This window comes from Crotalus tigris, unplaced genomic scaffold (assembly GCF_016545835.1).
Source record: "Crotalus tigris isolate CLP2741 ecotype Arizona unplaced genomic scaffold, ASM1654583v1 scf7180000023654.2194447, whole genome shotgun sequence".
In the NCBI taxonomy this organism is placed as follows: domain Eukaryota; kingdom Metazoa; phylum Chordata; class Lepidosauria; order Squamata; family Viperidae; genus Crotalus; species Crotalus tigris.
Genome location: NW_024100101.1, coordinates 577,705 through 594,578, shown reverse-complemented (window position 1 = coordinate 594,578; position 16,874 = coordinate 577,705). Strand labels below are relative to the sequence as shown.

At 40.7% G+C, this 16,874-nt stretch overlaps 1 protein-coding gene across 10 annotated transcripts in view; it reads left to right on the top strand.

Moving 5' to 3' along the window:
• The window catches only part of CDH23 (cadherin related 23), a 641,486-nt gene that overhangs the window by 445,560 nt on the left and 179,052 nt on the right, over positions 1–16,874 (top strand). For all 10 annotated transcript variants that reach the window (XR_005553851.1, XR_005553852.1, XM_039320524.1 and 7 more), the window contains 4 exons: positions 1,893–2,000; positions 10,963–11,152; positions 11,627–11,772; positions 13,684–13,903. Coding sequence is in view for 8 of the 10 variants with exons in the window: in XM_039320524.1 (XP_039176458.1) it covers positions 1,893–2,000; positions 10,963–11,152; positions 11,627–11,772; positions 13,684–13,903 (664 nt within the window). In the remaining 2 variants the exon portion in view is untranslated. The remainder of the gene's footprint in view (positions 1–1,892; positions 2,001–10,962; positions 11,153–11,626; positions 11,773–13,683; positions 13,904–16,874) is intronic.

The window sequence follows — 16,874 nt, the reverse complement described above, 5'->3', positions numbered from 1 at the left end:
TGATAATGAATTTCCTGGACTCCAAAGCAGATACATAGTACAGTCGAAGCAGTTACCTCCTGTTAGAATAGAGTAGAGTAGAGTAGAGTAGAGTAGAGTAGAATAGAATAGAATAGAATAGAATAGAATAGAAGGTCTTCTAGTCCAGCTCCTTGCTTAAGCAGGAGAACATCTCAGACAGGTGATTGTCTAGTCTCTTCTTGAAAATCTCCAGTGATGGAGCACCCATGATTTCTGGAAACAAGCTGTTCCACTGGTTGATTGTCCTAGCTGTCAGGAAGTTTCTCCTCAATTCCAGGTTGTTTCTGTTTTTGATCTAGTTGACTGACTATAGGTTGTCCTTGACTTATGACCACAATTGAGCCAAAAATTTCTGTTGCTAAGTGATACATTTGTTAAGTGAGTTTTGCCATTTTACAATCTTTCTTGCCACAGTTGTTAGTGAATCACTGCAGTTGTCAAACTAGTAACACGGCTGTTAAATGAATCTGGCTTCCCCATTGACTCTGCTTGTGAGAAGGTCGCAAAAGGTGATCACATGACCCCGAGACAGTGCAACTGTCATAAATATGACTCAGTTGCCAAACATTTGAATTTTGATCTGGTGACCATGGGGGAGGCCACAATGGTCACAAAGTGTGAAAAATAGTCATACATCACTTTTTTCAGTGTTGAAACTTTGAATGGTCACTAAATGAACTGTTTTAAATCAAGCGCTACCTGTATACTCTTCCCTACAACTTTTAATGCTGTTAGTAGCTTCTCTTTTTTATTGAAATCCACTGTCATGAAATAGTTACAGTATGAGGGGAGGAAACCATATTGATAATTGTGTTCAAATGAAACTGACTCTCAAATAAATGGATATAGGTTTTTAGTTTAAATTAGAAATATTTAGTTTGCATATTATCTGAAAGTTATTTTAGCTTGACTATTGATTTATATACATAGGCTAAAGAGAGTGGATGACCTCTCTATTAAAACTGGACATTAACTGGTTTATCTGATTGTTAAAATTCCCAAATAATCTTAGAAAAAAAGAGCAAAGCAAAATTTAAAAATGGGCTTCAGCTGGTTAAGATGCTAAATTACAAGCAGAAAAACCCAAATTCTAATCCTTCCTTAAAAATGAAAGCCAGCTGGGTGACTTGGAGTGAATTGTCCTTTTTTAGCCTTAGAAAGGAGACAACAGCCAAAAATCTTTAAGATTTTGCCCAAAAGATCCTGACTGGGTTCTTTCTATGAAATTTCCAGGAGTCCAGATTAACGCAAAGGCACAAAAAAAAAAAGCACAGTGCTAAATCTCACTATTAAAAATCTTATTTTGTACATGAACTTCATCTAAGCTTCCTGATTTAATCAAAGCATAGAAAGAAAATAGAAGTTTTAAAACTAACAGACTCATTTCCAAATACAGTAAGAATATCTTCTCAGTATATTGTGTGTAACTAAGAGGCAATCATGGAAGCGGTGTGGGAGATCGGTGAGAGAAAAATTAGTCAAGAATAATTGTTTTGTGACTCATGCATTCATCAATAGAGGTACTGACATTACATTGTCAGAAAGGCTAAGCAGAGAACTTTGAAAACCTTCCTGGAGTTAGGGCTTAGAGCAGGGGTCTTCAAACTTGGCCCTTTTATGACTTGTGGACCTCAACTCCCAGAATTCCTCAGCCAGGCACACTGGCTGAGGAATTCTGGAAAGTAAAGTCCACAAGTCATAAAAGGGCCAAGTTTGAAGACCCCTGGCTTAGAGGTTACAGGAGGAGAGCTAATACCTCCTCCTCTATCAACAAGGAAGAATAAGTTTGTAAAGGTGCTATAATAGTGCTGGGAGAATCTGATTGGAATACCTGAAAAAACTTGTGAATATACAACTATGGTTCTTTTCAGGTAAACATCACTTTGCTGGACATCAATGATAATTATCCTGTATGGAAAGATGAGCCATATTTCATCAACCTAGTGGAAATGACCCCTCCCAACTCCGATGTCACAACAGTAAGCGTTCAAGTATATAACACACACTCTCCTGTGCTGCAGCTTTTTGTTTCTAATATGCAAAAATCACAGTGTGAATCCTATTAGATCTCTTTAACTTTGCCCTTATTGGTTAAAATGTTTAAAGCATAGTTATAAAATATTAAAGGGGAAAGTATGGAGTACATAACTGAAATAGGATTCCGCAAATATTTTAACTACATAATCCAAAAAATGTATACATTTATAAATGCTTGTTTGGACTGCACAAGAAGTCCATTTAGAGGAAGAGTGTTTTCAAAAGAAAATGAGCTAATGGGGAAAAGATAATTAGCACATGTCCCAGCTTTTTCACTAAAGACATGTTTGAACTAATGTCATACATATAGGCCCAATATAGAGTCTATAGTGGTCTTTACTTTGGCTTCAAGATTGACTTAGAACAGGGGTCTTCAAACTTGGCCCTTTTATGACTTGTGGACTTCAACTCCCAGAATTCCTGAGCCAGGCACACTGACTGAGGAATTCTGGGAGTTGAAGTCCACAAGTCATAAAAGGGCCAAGTTTGAAGACCCCTGACTTAGAATCTCTTTGATATATTCATGAATTCATTCCTGAGTCCAGTATTTGTCCCTTCATATTGTTAAGGTACCACTTCCACTATGAATGTTATCTAGTTCTGTTGTCCATATGACAAATGATTTTTTTTCTGCTGCTGCTTTTGTGGGGCACCATGTTGAGACCTACACACCCATTCAAGGAAGCCCGGGCACCTCCGGCATCTCATTTGCTTCTTGGACATTGATGTCTCATGACAGGAAGGGAGCAATGGGGTGACTAAGTTATTAGATTGCAAAAAAGCTTTCAGGATCCATAAAGTATAGGATAGGGAAGGGAAGGGAAGGGAAGGAAAAAAACAGCACTATAGCTCTCTATATTTGGGAGTGAGGACAAGAGAATGGAGGGAGCTGCCTTTGTTTAGTGAGGTCCATACCTGCATATATTTAGAACGTTCCATTACAAGAGTTTTGCTTATTTTTGCTTAATCTTTCTCCAACAAGCCAAAAAGGTTGGCCTGCTCTAGGGACTGCCTCCCTCTCAAAAGCCATCTGCAGGCTATAAATTGCCAAGCCTGGTTTATTGTTTCTGAATATGATGTAGTAGCTGCAGCTGGTTTGTTCAGTGTTTCCTTCTGATGGTTTGTGCAGTTTAATAGCAGCATGTCTGAACATCAGTGTGGGAGGAGTCCTGCTGGGTTTTAGCAGTCTTAAGTAAATTTTCTAGGAAATAAATCCAATTGCAGTGAAAGTAACCCAGCTGGTTAAAATCTCACTCTAGAGCTGCAACTGTACGTTAGGAATGCCTTTGTGTCTTTTTGTTTTATTTGAGCTGTAAAAATTTCAGTGGGGAACACCAAGGGTTAAATGGAACTTCTCCCGTGACATTTAACTATCAATTTTAGGAGGCAGCCTTATATGATTGGATGCAAAATAATCACTGTGGTTTTAAGTAATAACTGGATTTTCTGACATTTAATGCAATGTTTTCTCAAACATAACTTCTTTAAAGACCTGGCTGGCTAGGAAATTCTGGGAGTTGAAGTCCATGCACCTTAAAGTTGCAATGGTTGAGAAACACTAATTTAAAAACTAATTTATTATCTTGTAAAGTTCTTTACAAGTAACTGTCCACGAAGACTATTTATTTATAAAAACAGAAACTGTAAAACAAATTGCAATAAAAAGAAACTGCAGAGGTCAGTTTTAAAGCCCTTTGTAAAAAGTTTATATGAAGAATGTTTCTTGTGTTACTTTTTCACAGTGCAGTAATAAACACCCATGTCCAGGAAGTATGGCATCAAGAAAAACATCATTTGGAATGCCAATGCAACCAAACATAGCCCAGTTCATGCTTGCAATTGAATCAAGTGGGCACACTTTTTACAGAGGACACTTAAAAGTTTTTCATATTTCCTCAGTGGAAAATTGTTAATGGTGAATCAGATATCCTGAACAGCAGGTTCATTATTTTCAGTGATTACTGTATGTTAGATTGAGGAGCCTAAAGTTCATCCAATTTTCCCAGTGTCTCCATGAACTTAATCTTGCAGCCAACAGCAATTAAGGCATACAAAAAGTCACAACTCTTGCAATATCCTAAAACATAAGGAGTTGTATTGGCACAGTGGTTAGAATGCAGTATTGCAGGCTGATTCTGCCCACTGCCAGGAGTTCGAGCCTGACTTTCTCAAGGTTGACTCAACCTTCTGTCCTTCCGGTAAAATGAGGACCCAGATTGTTGGGGCCAATATGCTGACTCTATAAACTCCTTAGAGAGAGCTGTAAAAGCCCTACAAAGTGATATATAAGTCTGTGCTATTGCTATTGCTCTAAGGCTAGAATTCCTTCACCTCCAGTTTCTGCTCTACAAATTCTATGGCAATTCTCTGTGGTTGGATAAACATAAATCACAGGCATGCATAGTCCTTGAACTGCATTTACAGCTCCCAACTTTGCAAGCATTCCTGGCCTTTGTGTGTGCAAATCCATGTGTTAGGGTTCTGTTGTGGTTGTTTTTTAAGTTTGAAAAAATGCCCAGTTTCAACTTTTTCAACCTAGTTTGCGACCTCCTTCAAGGACCTCTTTGAAAGGCATTGATTTAAAGCCCTTCAAATCCCACTGGCAAAATAAAAGAGAGGGAGAAGGGAGAATTATTCTCCATCACACTGGGAGAAAAATGACGGGTTTATGACCAGCGTGAAACAGAAAATAAATGAGGGGAAAGTGAAGAGAATCCACAAAACCATCAAACAGGAAGACCCTGCTTTTAAAAAAACCCCGTAATGAAACATTAATCTTCTGGGGAGGTGTGGAAATAGCAAAGGTATCCAGTCCAAGTTCACTCATTGTAAATTAACTCTCAGATACCTCAAATGGCCTTTGAGGTTTTCTTCCTTCCACTTCTAGGAGTAATATTTGCTTTTTGAAAACACCATTGGCCTTGATTCTGCTATAACTTCTGTTTCAATTGGAAAACAGAAGTTGCAACTTGAAGCATACATTCAGCACATAGAGTAATGTATGTCATGATTTCATGTCCTTAATATAACACGTTAGAAGTCCAGATCACATTTAAAATTCCAGCCATTTTTTTCAGACTGGGGTGATTTCTTTTCAGTCTATTCATATCACTTGCTATTTCTTTGTGTTCTTCAGCTTTGTTAAGCATAGCAGTGGCAATAGCACTTAGACTTGTATACCACTTCACAGTGCTTTACAGCAGAGGTCCCCAACCTTTTGGGCACCAGGGACCGGTTACGTGGAGAGAGGTTTTTCCGCGGACCAGAGGGGGTGTGGTTTTTGTGTGCTGCCTGCATCCTGTGGATGGGGTTTTCCTTGTTTGTGCAGACCAGTTGCTGGCATGCCGTGACCCAGTACTGGTCCACAGACCAGGGGTTGGGGACCCCTGATTTAGACTACAGTCTACTACTGGATAAGATAGAAAAATGTGAGTTAGACCAGAGGTCCCCAACTTTTGGGGCACCAGGGACCGGTTATGTGGAGAGAGGTTTTTCTGCAGACCAGAGGGGTGGTGGTTTTGTGTGCTGCATGCATCTTGCAGATGGGGCTTTGCTTGTTTGTGTGGCCCAGTTGCTGGCATGCCACACAGTTTTTCTTTCTGGACAACTTCCTCACACACCTCAACAACCTACACCCCAAAATACAGTTCACCATGGAAACAGAAGCTAATAACCAACTTTCCTTCCTGGATGTCTTAGTCTACAAGAAATCCAATGGCTCCCTAGCACACACCATCTACCAGAAGAAAACACACACAAACCGCTATCTGCACGCTCTCTCACACCACCACCCAGCACAGATCAACTCCGTAGCCAAGACACTCATCTCCAGAACAAAACGCTTAGCTGACGAACAACACCTAAAACCCGAACTACACACTCTCACCAATGTACTAACATCCAATGGATTCCATAGAAATAAGATTACAAACCTAATCCAAAAAGAAACCCCCACTAAAATCCAAGACAAAGAACAAGAAAACGGCAAAGCCCTCCTCCCATACATAAAAGGCACCACAGACAGAATCAGTAAGATCCTCCATAAACACAACATCAAAACAGCATTCTGCACAAACAGAAAAATATCCACCATCCTTAGAAACCCCAAAGATAAAATTGAGTTAGAAAATCAAGGAGTATATGAAATCCCATGCACTGCTTGTCCCAACACATACATCGGACAAACCAACAGAAGAATAAGTGCACGCATTGAAGAACATAAGAACTCAGTCAAAAAAGAGGAACCAACATCTTCCCTGGTCCAACACCTTAAAGCCACAGGACATGAAATTGACTTTAAAAATACCAGAACCATTGCCAAAAGTGAACATTTTAATAACAGAATAATCAGAGAAGCCATCGAGATAGAAAAACGCCCACACAGCATGAACAAATGAGATGATACCTCCCGCCTACCAGCCATTTGGAAACCCGCCCTTATTGACAAACGACTCCCTAACACAAAAAATGACACCAGACCCACACTCACAAAAACCACACAGGATGTCACCACCACACATCCACGCAAAAAGCAAACCCAAAGCCACACTGATGATGAGGCACAACCATAAACCAGAAGCCAGACCACAGCTGCATCATTAGCCACTTTAAACCCCTCCAATCCATACATGAAGCAAACTGACACCCTCCATGAAGATGAGGCACGACCACGAACGCGAAGCCAAAAAATAGCAAGGCAGCCCACCATCTTAAACCCCCCTGCAACTCAGACTAACCTGAGCACAACCAAACAGAACACTCCCCCAGCCAATCAGAGCACAGCCAACCCCCCAGCCAATCAGAGCACAGCCAACCCCCCAGCCAATCAGAGCACAGCCAAGCCCCTAACCAATCAGAACACACCTCCACCCAATCAGAACACAGCCAAGCTCCCACCCAATCAGTTCATACCCCCACTGGCAGTTAAAAGGAAGAAACAGCTAAGACCACACATTGCTGCTCGAAGCACGAAGCTGAAAACACCAGCCTGAAGATGACGAATGGGACTTCGTCGAAACGTCACCAAGACACTTCCAATTTTATGCGGGAGAAAACCCAAACAACCAAAGACCTACATACAAACACCCGCGAAAACCTCAGAAAACAAACATATATATATATATATATATATATATATATATATATATATATATATATATGTTTGTTTTCGTAGATTTTCACGGGTATAGGTATGCAGGTCTTGGTGTATTCGGATCTTTTCCCGTGTAAGATTGAGAGTATCTTGGTGACGTTTCGACGAGGTCCCACTCGTCATCTTCAGGCTGGGGTCTTCGGCTTCATGCTTGTGCGAGCAAAGTGTGATCGGAGCTGCCGTCTCTCTATATATATTGGTGGGAGTGTGTGGAGTGCTGGCTTAGTTGCTGTAGGTGGATTGGTTGGATGTGTAGGAGTTATTGTTTGTGGATTGTTTGGCTGTTTCATAACATCCTGAGTAGTTGAGGTGCCCAAACCCATCCCTCAGACAAAATGCAACCACCATCCAGAAGCCAAACCACGATGACATCACCAGCTGCTGCACCTCCCTCCAACCCCCACACAAAGCAAATGGACACATGCCATGAACAGAGAACTAGACCGCAAAATCGGAGCCAAACCAAAACCCGGTATGTCACATCACAGCCTTCTGCTCTGGATATCACACCACAGAACTCAGGAGGTTACAACGCTAAAGCTCAGGATGTTACAACGCAGCCAACCACCCAGGATGTTGCAACACAGAACTCAGGATATCATTATACTAGATCTCAGGATGTCATCACACAACCCATTACCCAGGTTGTTACAACACAAAAGATTAATGGGCACACAGCTAGCACCTCAACTAGTCAGGATGTTACGAAACAGCCAACCAATCCACCTACAGTAACTAAGCCAGCACTCCACACACCCTCACCAATATATATAAGAGACGGCAGCTCCGCACACTTTGCTCGCACAAGCACGAAGCCGAAGACCCCAGCCTGAAGATGACGAGTGGGATCTCGTCGAAACGTCGCCAAGTTACTCTCAATCTTACACGGGAAAAGACCCGAATAAACCAAGACCTGCATATATATATATATATATATATATATATATATATATATATATATATATATATATATGTTCAGGTAGTCCTCAATTTATGAACAAAGTTGAGCTCAAAATTTCTGTTGCTAAGTGAAACATTTGTTAAGTGAGTTTTGCTGAATGTTATGACCTTTCTTGCCACAGCTATTAAGTGAATCACTACAGCTTTTAAGTGAATCTGGCTTCCCCATTGACTTTGCTTGTCAGAAGGTGGCAAAAGGGGATCACATGACTCCAGGACACTGCAACCGTCATAAATACATGCCAGTTGCCAAGCATCTGAATTTTGATCACATGACCATGGGGATGTCGCAGGAGCCATAAGTGTGGAAAAATGGTCATTGGTCATTTTTTTCAATGCCATTGTAACTTCAAATGATCAGTAATCAAACTGTAGTAAGTCAAGGACTACCTGTAATACAACTAGCTCTCTTTCTTCATGTTTTGTCGCACAGCTCCCCAGTGAGGTAAACCTGGGTCCCCAAAGTCTGGATTCCCCCATAGGGAACTCATTTTTTAAAAAAATAAACTGATCAGACCGACACTTTCAAGGCTTTCTACAGCCTTCTTAATCCCCAGAGCACATTTGCAGAACTACAAAGTAATAAATAATAATAAAGTTGGAATGGAACCTTGGAGGTCATCTAGTATAAAGTTTGGGAATCATTATGATATATAAAGATTTTTCATTCTTAATTCTTACAAGAAATGTATTCATTTGTTATTCACCCCCATTCTCTAATGAAAGCATTATTTTTTAATTTATTTACAGGGAGATGAGCAAATTAATTTATCATCAGGAAGCTGCAACCCTGTAAACTTTGAAAGACACTGTAAACCAAAAATCATAAAAAGTAGGCCTTGCTGATGTGAATTACATAAGAAATCAGTGGAATCCAAATCAGGAGCAATCAGTGAAATCTAAATCAGGGACAGGGTTTTTTTTACAAAAAAAATCTTTAAAAAAAAAACGTTCTGACATGTGAGGAATCCTGTGGTTCAAACAGCTGGTGGAAGATGTAGCCATGGCAGTTGGGAGAAGTTCCTGGATATGCCTGCCTCAGGAAGCTCATGAGCAGACTGCCACAATGGGTCTGCTCTTAAAAAGAATGATTTATACATTCATTCATTCATTCATTCATTCATTCATTTTTACATTAGTGAACTAACCACTATTAGTTTTAAAACTCTGCCTTCCCACACCATTGGTTTTGTTTTTTTTTTTTTAAAAAAAAAGATTGGCATGTCTTTAATACAAACACGTGTGTAAAGGAAAACACTATGTAGACCTCCATAAAAAAATGGCTTGTTTGTTCATTTTAAGAGACTTAAGTAGCCAGTATAGTCAGTGGTAGGATTCAAATATGTGAACAGCCGGTTCTCTGTGTGGATGCCGCTTCTGGAAGTCCATTCTGGGCCTGGGCAACAAAAAAATAGCTACCAGTTCTACCAAACTGGTGCAAACTGGCTGAATCCCACCACTGACTATAGTGTAACAATAACTCTGGACAGTGCACAAAATATTAAAAAACAAAAAAACCCCAAATGATAAAATAAAAATCAATTAAAAACTTTAAAGGCTCGTATCACCATGAGGCTGCATATATCTGCACACCATCTTGTTGGGCTCAAGCCTGAGTCTATAATGGGTCGAATAAATCCACCCTGAGATCAGTTATTTGGGACTTACACCTCCCATTATGAATATAATTTAGGGAACCAATTGTCCAAGATGATACCATAGTTAAAAATAAACATCAATAGACAAAATGCACTCATTTATTTCAAAGAGAGACTTAATTTTCATTTTTGAGAAGTTTACCATTTCTTGTAAGAAGCAGCTGTATTTCAGAGCAGAGTGAGGCTGCCACACTCTCTAATATAAACTGTTCCTGAAGATCTGCACAAATATAATATTAGATCTATCATGCATGTAGAAATTTCAACAGTGGACCTGCTGTGAATGTATTTGCACTAAAAAGCAGTTCAGGAATTCTTTGCCTGATGGGTAAGCTTGTTTAGTCCTCACTGCTAGTGCAAATTGATGAATATTTAAATACACTGCAATATATAACTGAAGGATGCTCTTTAATATCCAAATAGCAGTTTCTTGTCAGATGAGTTGATACTAAAATGCTGTGATTTTTATTCTTGGTAGAATTTTCTCTTCTCCCAATTTTTAGCATTGTTGCTTTAAAATCACAAAAGAAGTATTTAAATATTTCCTGATAACGTGAGGGTTCTTGTGGATAAAACATTCATTCTGCATTTGCTTCACTCCAATCACAGACTACTAGGAAAGACTTAGATGTCCTCATCTTTCATTTATAATTATTCCATCTTTCTTCAATACTTCTTACATCATTTTCTCACTATTGAAAAACCATTAAAGAAGAATAGCTGTGGAATGTTTTTGGACTGACAATGAATTAGTCATACATCTCAAACACCCAAGGGTCTTGAACTCTTTAAATTTGTGCTTTGTCAAGTTTCAGAAGGAACGTGATGAGGTAGAAGGAAATTTCATTTTTTTTCTTTAATTATAGAGTTTCCTGATCTAGATTGCATAGATTGGGTAGCCACTAGATCAGGAGTCTTCAAACTTGGCCCTTTTATGACTTGTGACCTCAACTCCCAGAATTCCTCAGCCAGGCATGTGGTAGATTTGAGTTTTACAGCTTCAACGAGATTACAAGTGATGCTTGTATCCTAAGCATTTCAATTTCATAATTGAATTAAATGCTCAAAAAATGAAAAAAGGTTGTTTAAAATTTCTTCATATACCCATAAAGCACATCTTTCCGATTTCTGTAGGTGGTAGCTTTTGATCCAGACCTCGCAGAAAATGGCTCCCTTGTCTACAGCATCAGACCACCAAATAAGTTTTACAGTCTTAATAGCACCACGGGGAAGATTCGGACAACAGGGGTTGTGTTGGATCGAGAAAATCCAAACCCCCAAGAAGCTGAGCTCATGAGGAAGATTGTGGTCTCTGTCACTGATCGTACGTTTAAGTTATGTTAGCTGCTTCATTATGGTTTTTGCTAGGACTTACTTTGACATTGTATATATTTTATATTGTTGATCAAATTTGGCTTTTCTCTCACAAATTACAGGGTTTTGAAATGGGTATTTCTTTAAAAGTGCTAATTTCTAAATTCTGCTTTTGTGGTCTAGTGTAATTTTTGACATTTCCCAAGACTACCTAATCCTTGAAGATTTCCACCTCATTTTAAGATGGTTCACTATGACGATGTCCTAGAACAGAGGTCTTCAAATGTGGCCCTTTTATGACTTGTGGACTTCAACTCCCAGAATTCCTCAGCCAGGCATGATGGCTGAGGAATTCTGGAAGTTGAAATCCACAAGTCATTAAAGAGCCAAGTTTGAAAATCCCAGTCCTAGAAAGTCTCTTTGACAGGTTTCAATGGAAAAGATGCTGGTGGGATTGGTCTTGTGACTTTTCTGACCCCTGCAGGTGGAAGGCCACCATTACGGGCCACAAGCAGTGCAACTGTGTTTGTAAACTTATTGGACCTTAATGACAATGATCCCACCTTCCAGAACTTGCCTTTTATCACCGAGATTCCTGAGGGTCTTCCAGCAGGGTCATCTGTCTTCCAGGTGAGTCTTATTTTTAATCTTAAGTATATGCTAACTAAAAGATTGAGGAGCATAGTTTGATCTATGTTAAAATCGGATTAGTGATAGGGATGACACATGGCGTTTCCTTCTCAGCAGTTTGATTACAAGGTAGTCCTCAACTTACAACCACAACTGGGATCAGAATTTCCATTGCTAAGCAAGGTGGTTGTTAAGTGTGTCGTGTCTGATTTTACAACCTTTTTGCTATGGTCATTAAGTGAATCCAGCTTCACCCACTGATTTTGCTTCCTGGAAGCTAGCTGGGAAGGTCGCAAATGGCAATCACGTGATCTTGGGACACTGCAACCCTATTTCCATGATGGTTGCCAAGGATTTTTATCATGTGACTGCAGGGATGCTAGTGTCACAAGTCACTTTTTCTAGTTGTAATTTCAAGTGATCATTAAACAAATAGTTGTAAATTGAGGATTACCTGTACATTTTTTTTTATAAACGGCATCCCTTCCCTTTCAGAATTAAATGATCGGATGCTGTTTCTTTTGATATTATCTTCCCATTTTGTATGGTAACATCAGGAAGAAGTTGGGAGAGTTAAAGATAATGATGAAGTAGCAGCTGGATAGTACAATGTTTCACAACCTCAACAAATTTAAGGTGTGTGGACTGCAACTCCCAGAATTTCCCATCAGCATGCTGGGAGTTTAAAATTGCTAAGATTGAGAAATACTAGGATAGTGGGCTAAACTAGTCTTAGCTAAGCTAAGTTCATCCACTGGAGTTAGTCCACCCTCCAGAGGGAGTATAGATTAAGAAATTGTTTCTCAACTTTATTCAGGAAAATCTGACTAAATGTTAGAAATCAACACTGCTAGGATTTTGTGTTTGTTTTGTCATTTCCTTGCTTTGGATAATATCCTCTTTCCTATCATAGTTGAATTGTGTCTTTTATTATCATCTAACTTACGCTTAAATTTATTTCCTATATTTAAAAATAAGCAAGAGATTTAAATGTCAATAATAATTTATAAAAGCCACTCTTCCATGCTTCCCAGCCTACTATTTGAACACCATTGCATTAAGCTTTGTAATGCAAAATTCAGCTATAGTAGGAGTGGGTGGGAAGAGATAAAAAGAATGTAATAGTGTTACTATTAGACTTAATGCAAGCAAATATACTGTGAATTAGCCTGACAAGTTATTAAAAAGAGCAGTGAAATTTATATCTAGTGATAGACAAGGTTCACTCTTGTTTGCCAAGATTACATTAAAATGATACCTTGGTACTTAACTCCTTCAAAACTCATCAAATTTGGTACTAGACCAGGGATGTCAAACTCGCAATGTCACGTGACGTGTTGCAATGTATCATGACTTTTTTGCCATTGCCGGCAATGGGGTGGATGTGGTTTTGCTATGATGCATCTGGCCCGTGGGCCGGCAGTTTGACACCCCTGTACTAGACTCTTTTTGATGCGAAAATGTTGTTGTACACACAACAAAATGTGTTGTACTCATTTGTTTGGTACTTGATGTGCTGTGACAGGAAGAGGGAGACGGTTATCGAGAATAGACAGGAAATTGGCCATGCGGGAAAGTTGCTAACATAGGAAAAGGGACAGATAGAAAGTTCTTCTCAGCCTAAACAAAGGGCTACATGTTTGGTAATCATCATTTTTAGTACTTGTCTCACCTCCCAGAACCAATTAATGATGAACACAGAAATACCACTGTATTTGAAACAGCTGGCTTCCATGATGTCCCATTAAAAAAAAATATGCAAAGCTGGTGTAGTGGCTTCATAAAAGAAAATGTTGAGAACTGCTACCAATGTCTCAAGAAAATAAATTGCTAACATTGCTTAGACTTTAAAAAAAGTGGTTTTCTTTTCAGCAGAATATGTTCCTCAAAATCTTGTGCTTTGTGTCCTAGGTGGTGGCCATAGATCTTGACAAGGACTTGAATGGCCAAGTGACATATCGCATGCAGGTGGGCATGCCTAGGATGGACTTTGTCGTCAACAGCAAGACTGGTCTTATCAACTCCACCACTATTCTAGACAGGGAAAGAATTGCTGAATACTACTTGAGGGTAGTAGCAAGCGATGCAGGGGAACCATCCAAAAGTTCTACTAGCACCCTCACAGTCAGAGGTGATTGATGGACTGAAGCACTCTGAAGGCTGGCTCAATATCACGACTATATCATATTTTAAATATGCATGAGTGAGTGGGGAGGGTGATTCTCCAAAGCTTGCACAGGGATTTCGTTCTTGTTCTAATAGCTCTAAATCATTTTCAGTGCATTAGTTGAGTCAGTAGATCAGGAGTGTCAAACTCAATTTCATTGAGGGCTGCATAAGCATTGCGGTTGCCCTCAGGGGGGATGGATGGGTGTGGCCAGGGTGGGTGCAGCCTATTGGGTGGGCATGGATGGAATGGGTGAGGCCTACTGAGTGGACGTGGCCAGCTCTATATCATTCATGTCAAGGGGGCCTGGGCAGGAGTGGGACAGATCTGAGGGTCTCTGGCAGAAGGGGGTATGAGAACGGCAAGTGCCAAGGCATGGTTCACTGGAGGAGCCTCACTGTTCCTCTCAGGCCACGCGGGGGAGACCGGATGGTGGTGTGGGCTGCCTGGAGCCCTGGGCAGCAGAGGTCAAATGCCCAGCCTGGGCCTCGAGCACCTGTGGCACCAAGCCCAGGCCCACTTCCCCAAGGGCACAAGTCGGAAACTTGCAGCTCTGGAGCCACATGCGGCTCTTTGAGCCTTCCCCTGTGGTTCCCAGCCTCCTCTGCCATTTGCAGAGAGAGGCACTTGCGCTTCCCTGCTTCTCTCTCTGTCTCTCTCTGTTTGTGTTTGTGTTTGTGTGTGTGTGTGTGTGTGTGTGTGTGTGTGTGAAAAGCTGAAAAGCTTTTTGGGCGGGGCTCCTCCCTTTGCTGCGTCTCTGCAGGAAGCAGGAAGGGCAGGAGAGAGCTAGCTAGCCCAGCTATGCTGACTCAGGAATTCTGGGAGTTGAAGTCCATGAGTCATAAAAGAGCCTACCCCTGAGCTTGTTGGACAACAGCTTGAAGCCAGCTTGCCAGGTGAGCAGAAGATCGGAGAGAGGGAGAGAGGGGTGGAGAGAGAGAGAGAGGAAAAAAGAGAGGGGGGGGGAGAGAGAGAGAGATAGAGAGAGAGTGGGGGAAGAGGACTGGCAGACCAAGGGCAGAAAGAGAGAGAAGGAGAGGGAGAGAGAGACAGAGAGAGACCCTTTTGACATCTAAAATGAAGATAACATTGCATATATCCTTTTTTGCCATATATATATATATGTATGTATGTATATACACACACACACACACACACACACATACACCTTTAATATATTATGTATATATAACATATATGTGTGTATGTATGTATATATATATGTCTTTGGTTATTCGGGCTTTCTCCCACGTAAAATTGGAAGTGTCTTGGCGACGTTTCGACAAAGTCCCATTCGTCATCTTCAGGCTGGTGTTTTCAGATTCGTGCTTCGAGGAGCAGCATAGATGGCCACCACAAAATTGTACATTGGCTCCCGGCCAGCCTGGGCCAGGGCCAAGGCAGCCATTCCCTCACTGTTTCCAGGATGGCTTCGGGGGCCACATGAAACCACTTTGCGGCCTGCATCTGGCCCCCAGGCCTTGTGTTTGACATGTCTGCAGTAGAGCATCACCTATGAGTTAGTGCCTTCTCAGTTGGCCCAAATAAGGCCAGACTTGGAGAAACAAAATCCGCCATGTATCCCGAGTTAACCTGGATATGAATAACAAAATCATACAAATCAGTGTTTCACAGACTTGACAACTTTAAGATATGTGGACTTTATGCTGGTCAGGGAATTCTGGGAGCTGAAGTCCACATATTTTAAAATTGCTTAGGTTGAGAAACACCAGTTTAAATTATGGCAGGAAGTTACTCCAGACCATTCCAGAAAGGAAGAATTTCTTTGCATTTATGGGTTAAATTTCTATCTTACCTTTATTTTTCGCAATTCAGGGTGGTATTCATAATGTTTCCTCTTTCTATTTTTCACAGGATAATCACCTTGAGTTATGGGTTGGGCCGAGAGTGAGTAACTGGCCCAAACTTACCCAGCCAACTTCTGTGCTTAACGACGGACTAGGTCCGTGGTGGCGAACCTATGGCACGCCTGCCACAGGTGGCTCGCAGAGCCCTCTCTGTGGGCACTCATGTCGTCGCCCCAGTCCTAGGCCTTCAGCTGGGTTTTATAAAACCTTTTCGCTTTAGGCCTCTGCTGCCGTGTACAAAAAAGAAAAAAAAAGGTTCAATCAATCAATCAATCAATTTCAACTTCTTGCAGGGAAAAAAAAGATCTCGCAAAGTTGGAATTGATTGATTGAACTTTTTAGTCCCATCCAGTCTGCCATTACCACCGCAGCCATGCCCACCCAATGGGCCACACCCACCCAATGTGCCACGCTCACCTGGCACCCGACGATATATAAGTGGGTTTTGGGTTGCAGTTTGGACACTTGGTCTCTAAAAGGTTCGTCATCACTGGATTAGGTCTTCCACTTTCTAGTCCAGCATCAAAACCACTACACCATACTGTCTCCAACATCTGGAATAATATATATTATATCGTAATCATATATAGTATATCATTTTCTATCTGAGTTATTACTAATATAAATGTTTATTATGTTTTCCTATTTTATTTCCTATTTATTTTCCAACTTCCCATTTCTTTCTAGCTCACTCTCTCACTCCAGAAATTCTAGTGCAGCCAAACAGTTTAATGGACTAAAACAGGGGTCCTCAAAATGACCACTTTAAGACTTGTGGACTTCAACTCCAGAATTCCTCAGCCAGTATGGCTGGCTGGGGAATTCTGGGAGTTGAATCCACAAGTCTTAAAGTGGCTAAGTTTGAGGACCCCTGGCCTAAAAGACTGCAATCTTTGTCAGTTCATTCCCTCTCTTTCTCCTTTCAGCCCTCCAGCTGAGCGTTTTTCAAACCTAGCAACTTTAAGATACATGCTACCTGGGGAATTTGGGGAGCTATAAGTCCACACATCTGTTCTTCCTTTAATTTAGCTTGCTTTTATATATTGTTGCAGCCACTTTCTTGGTCT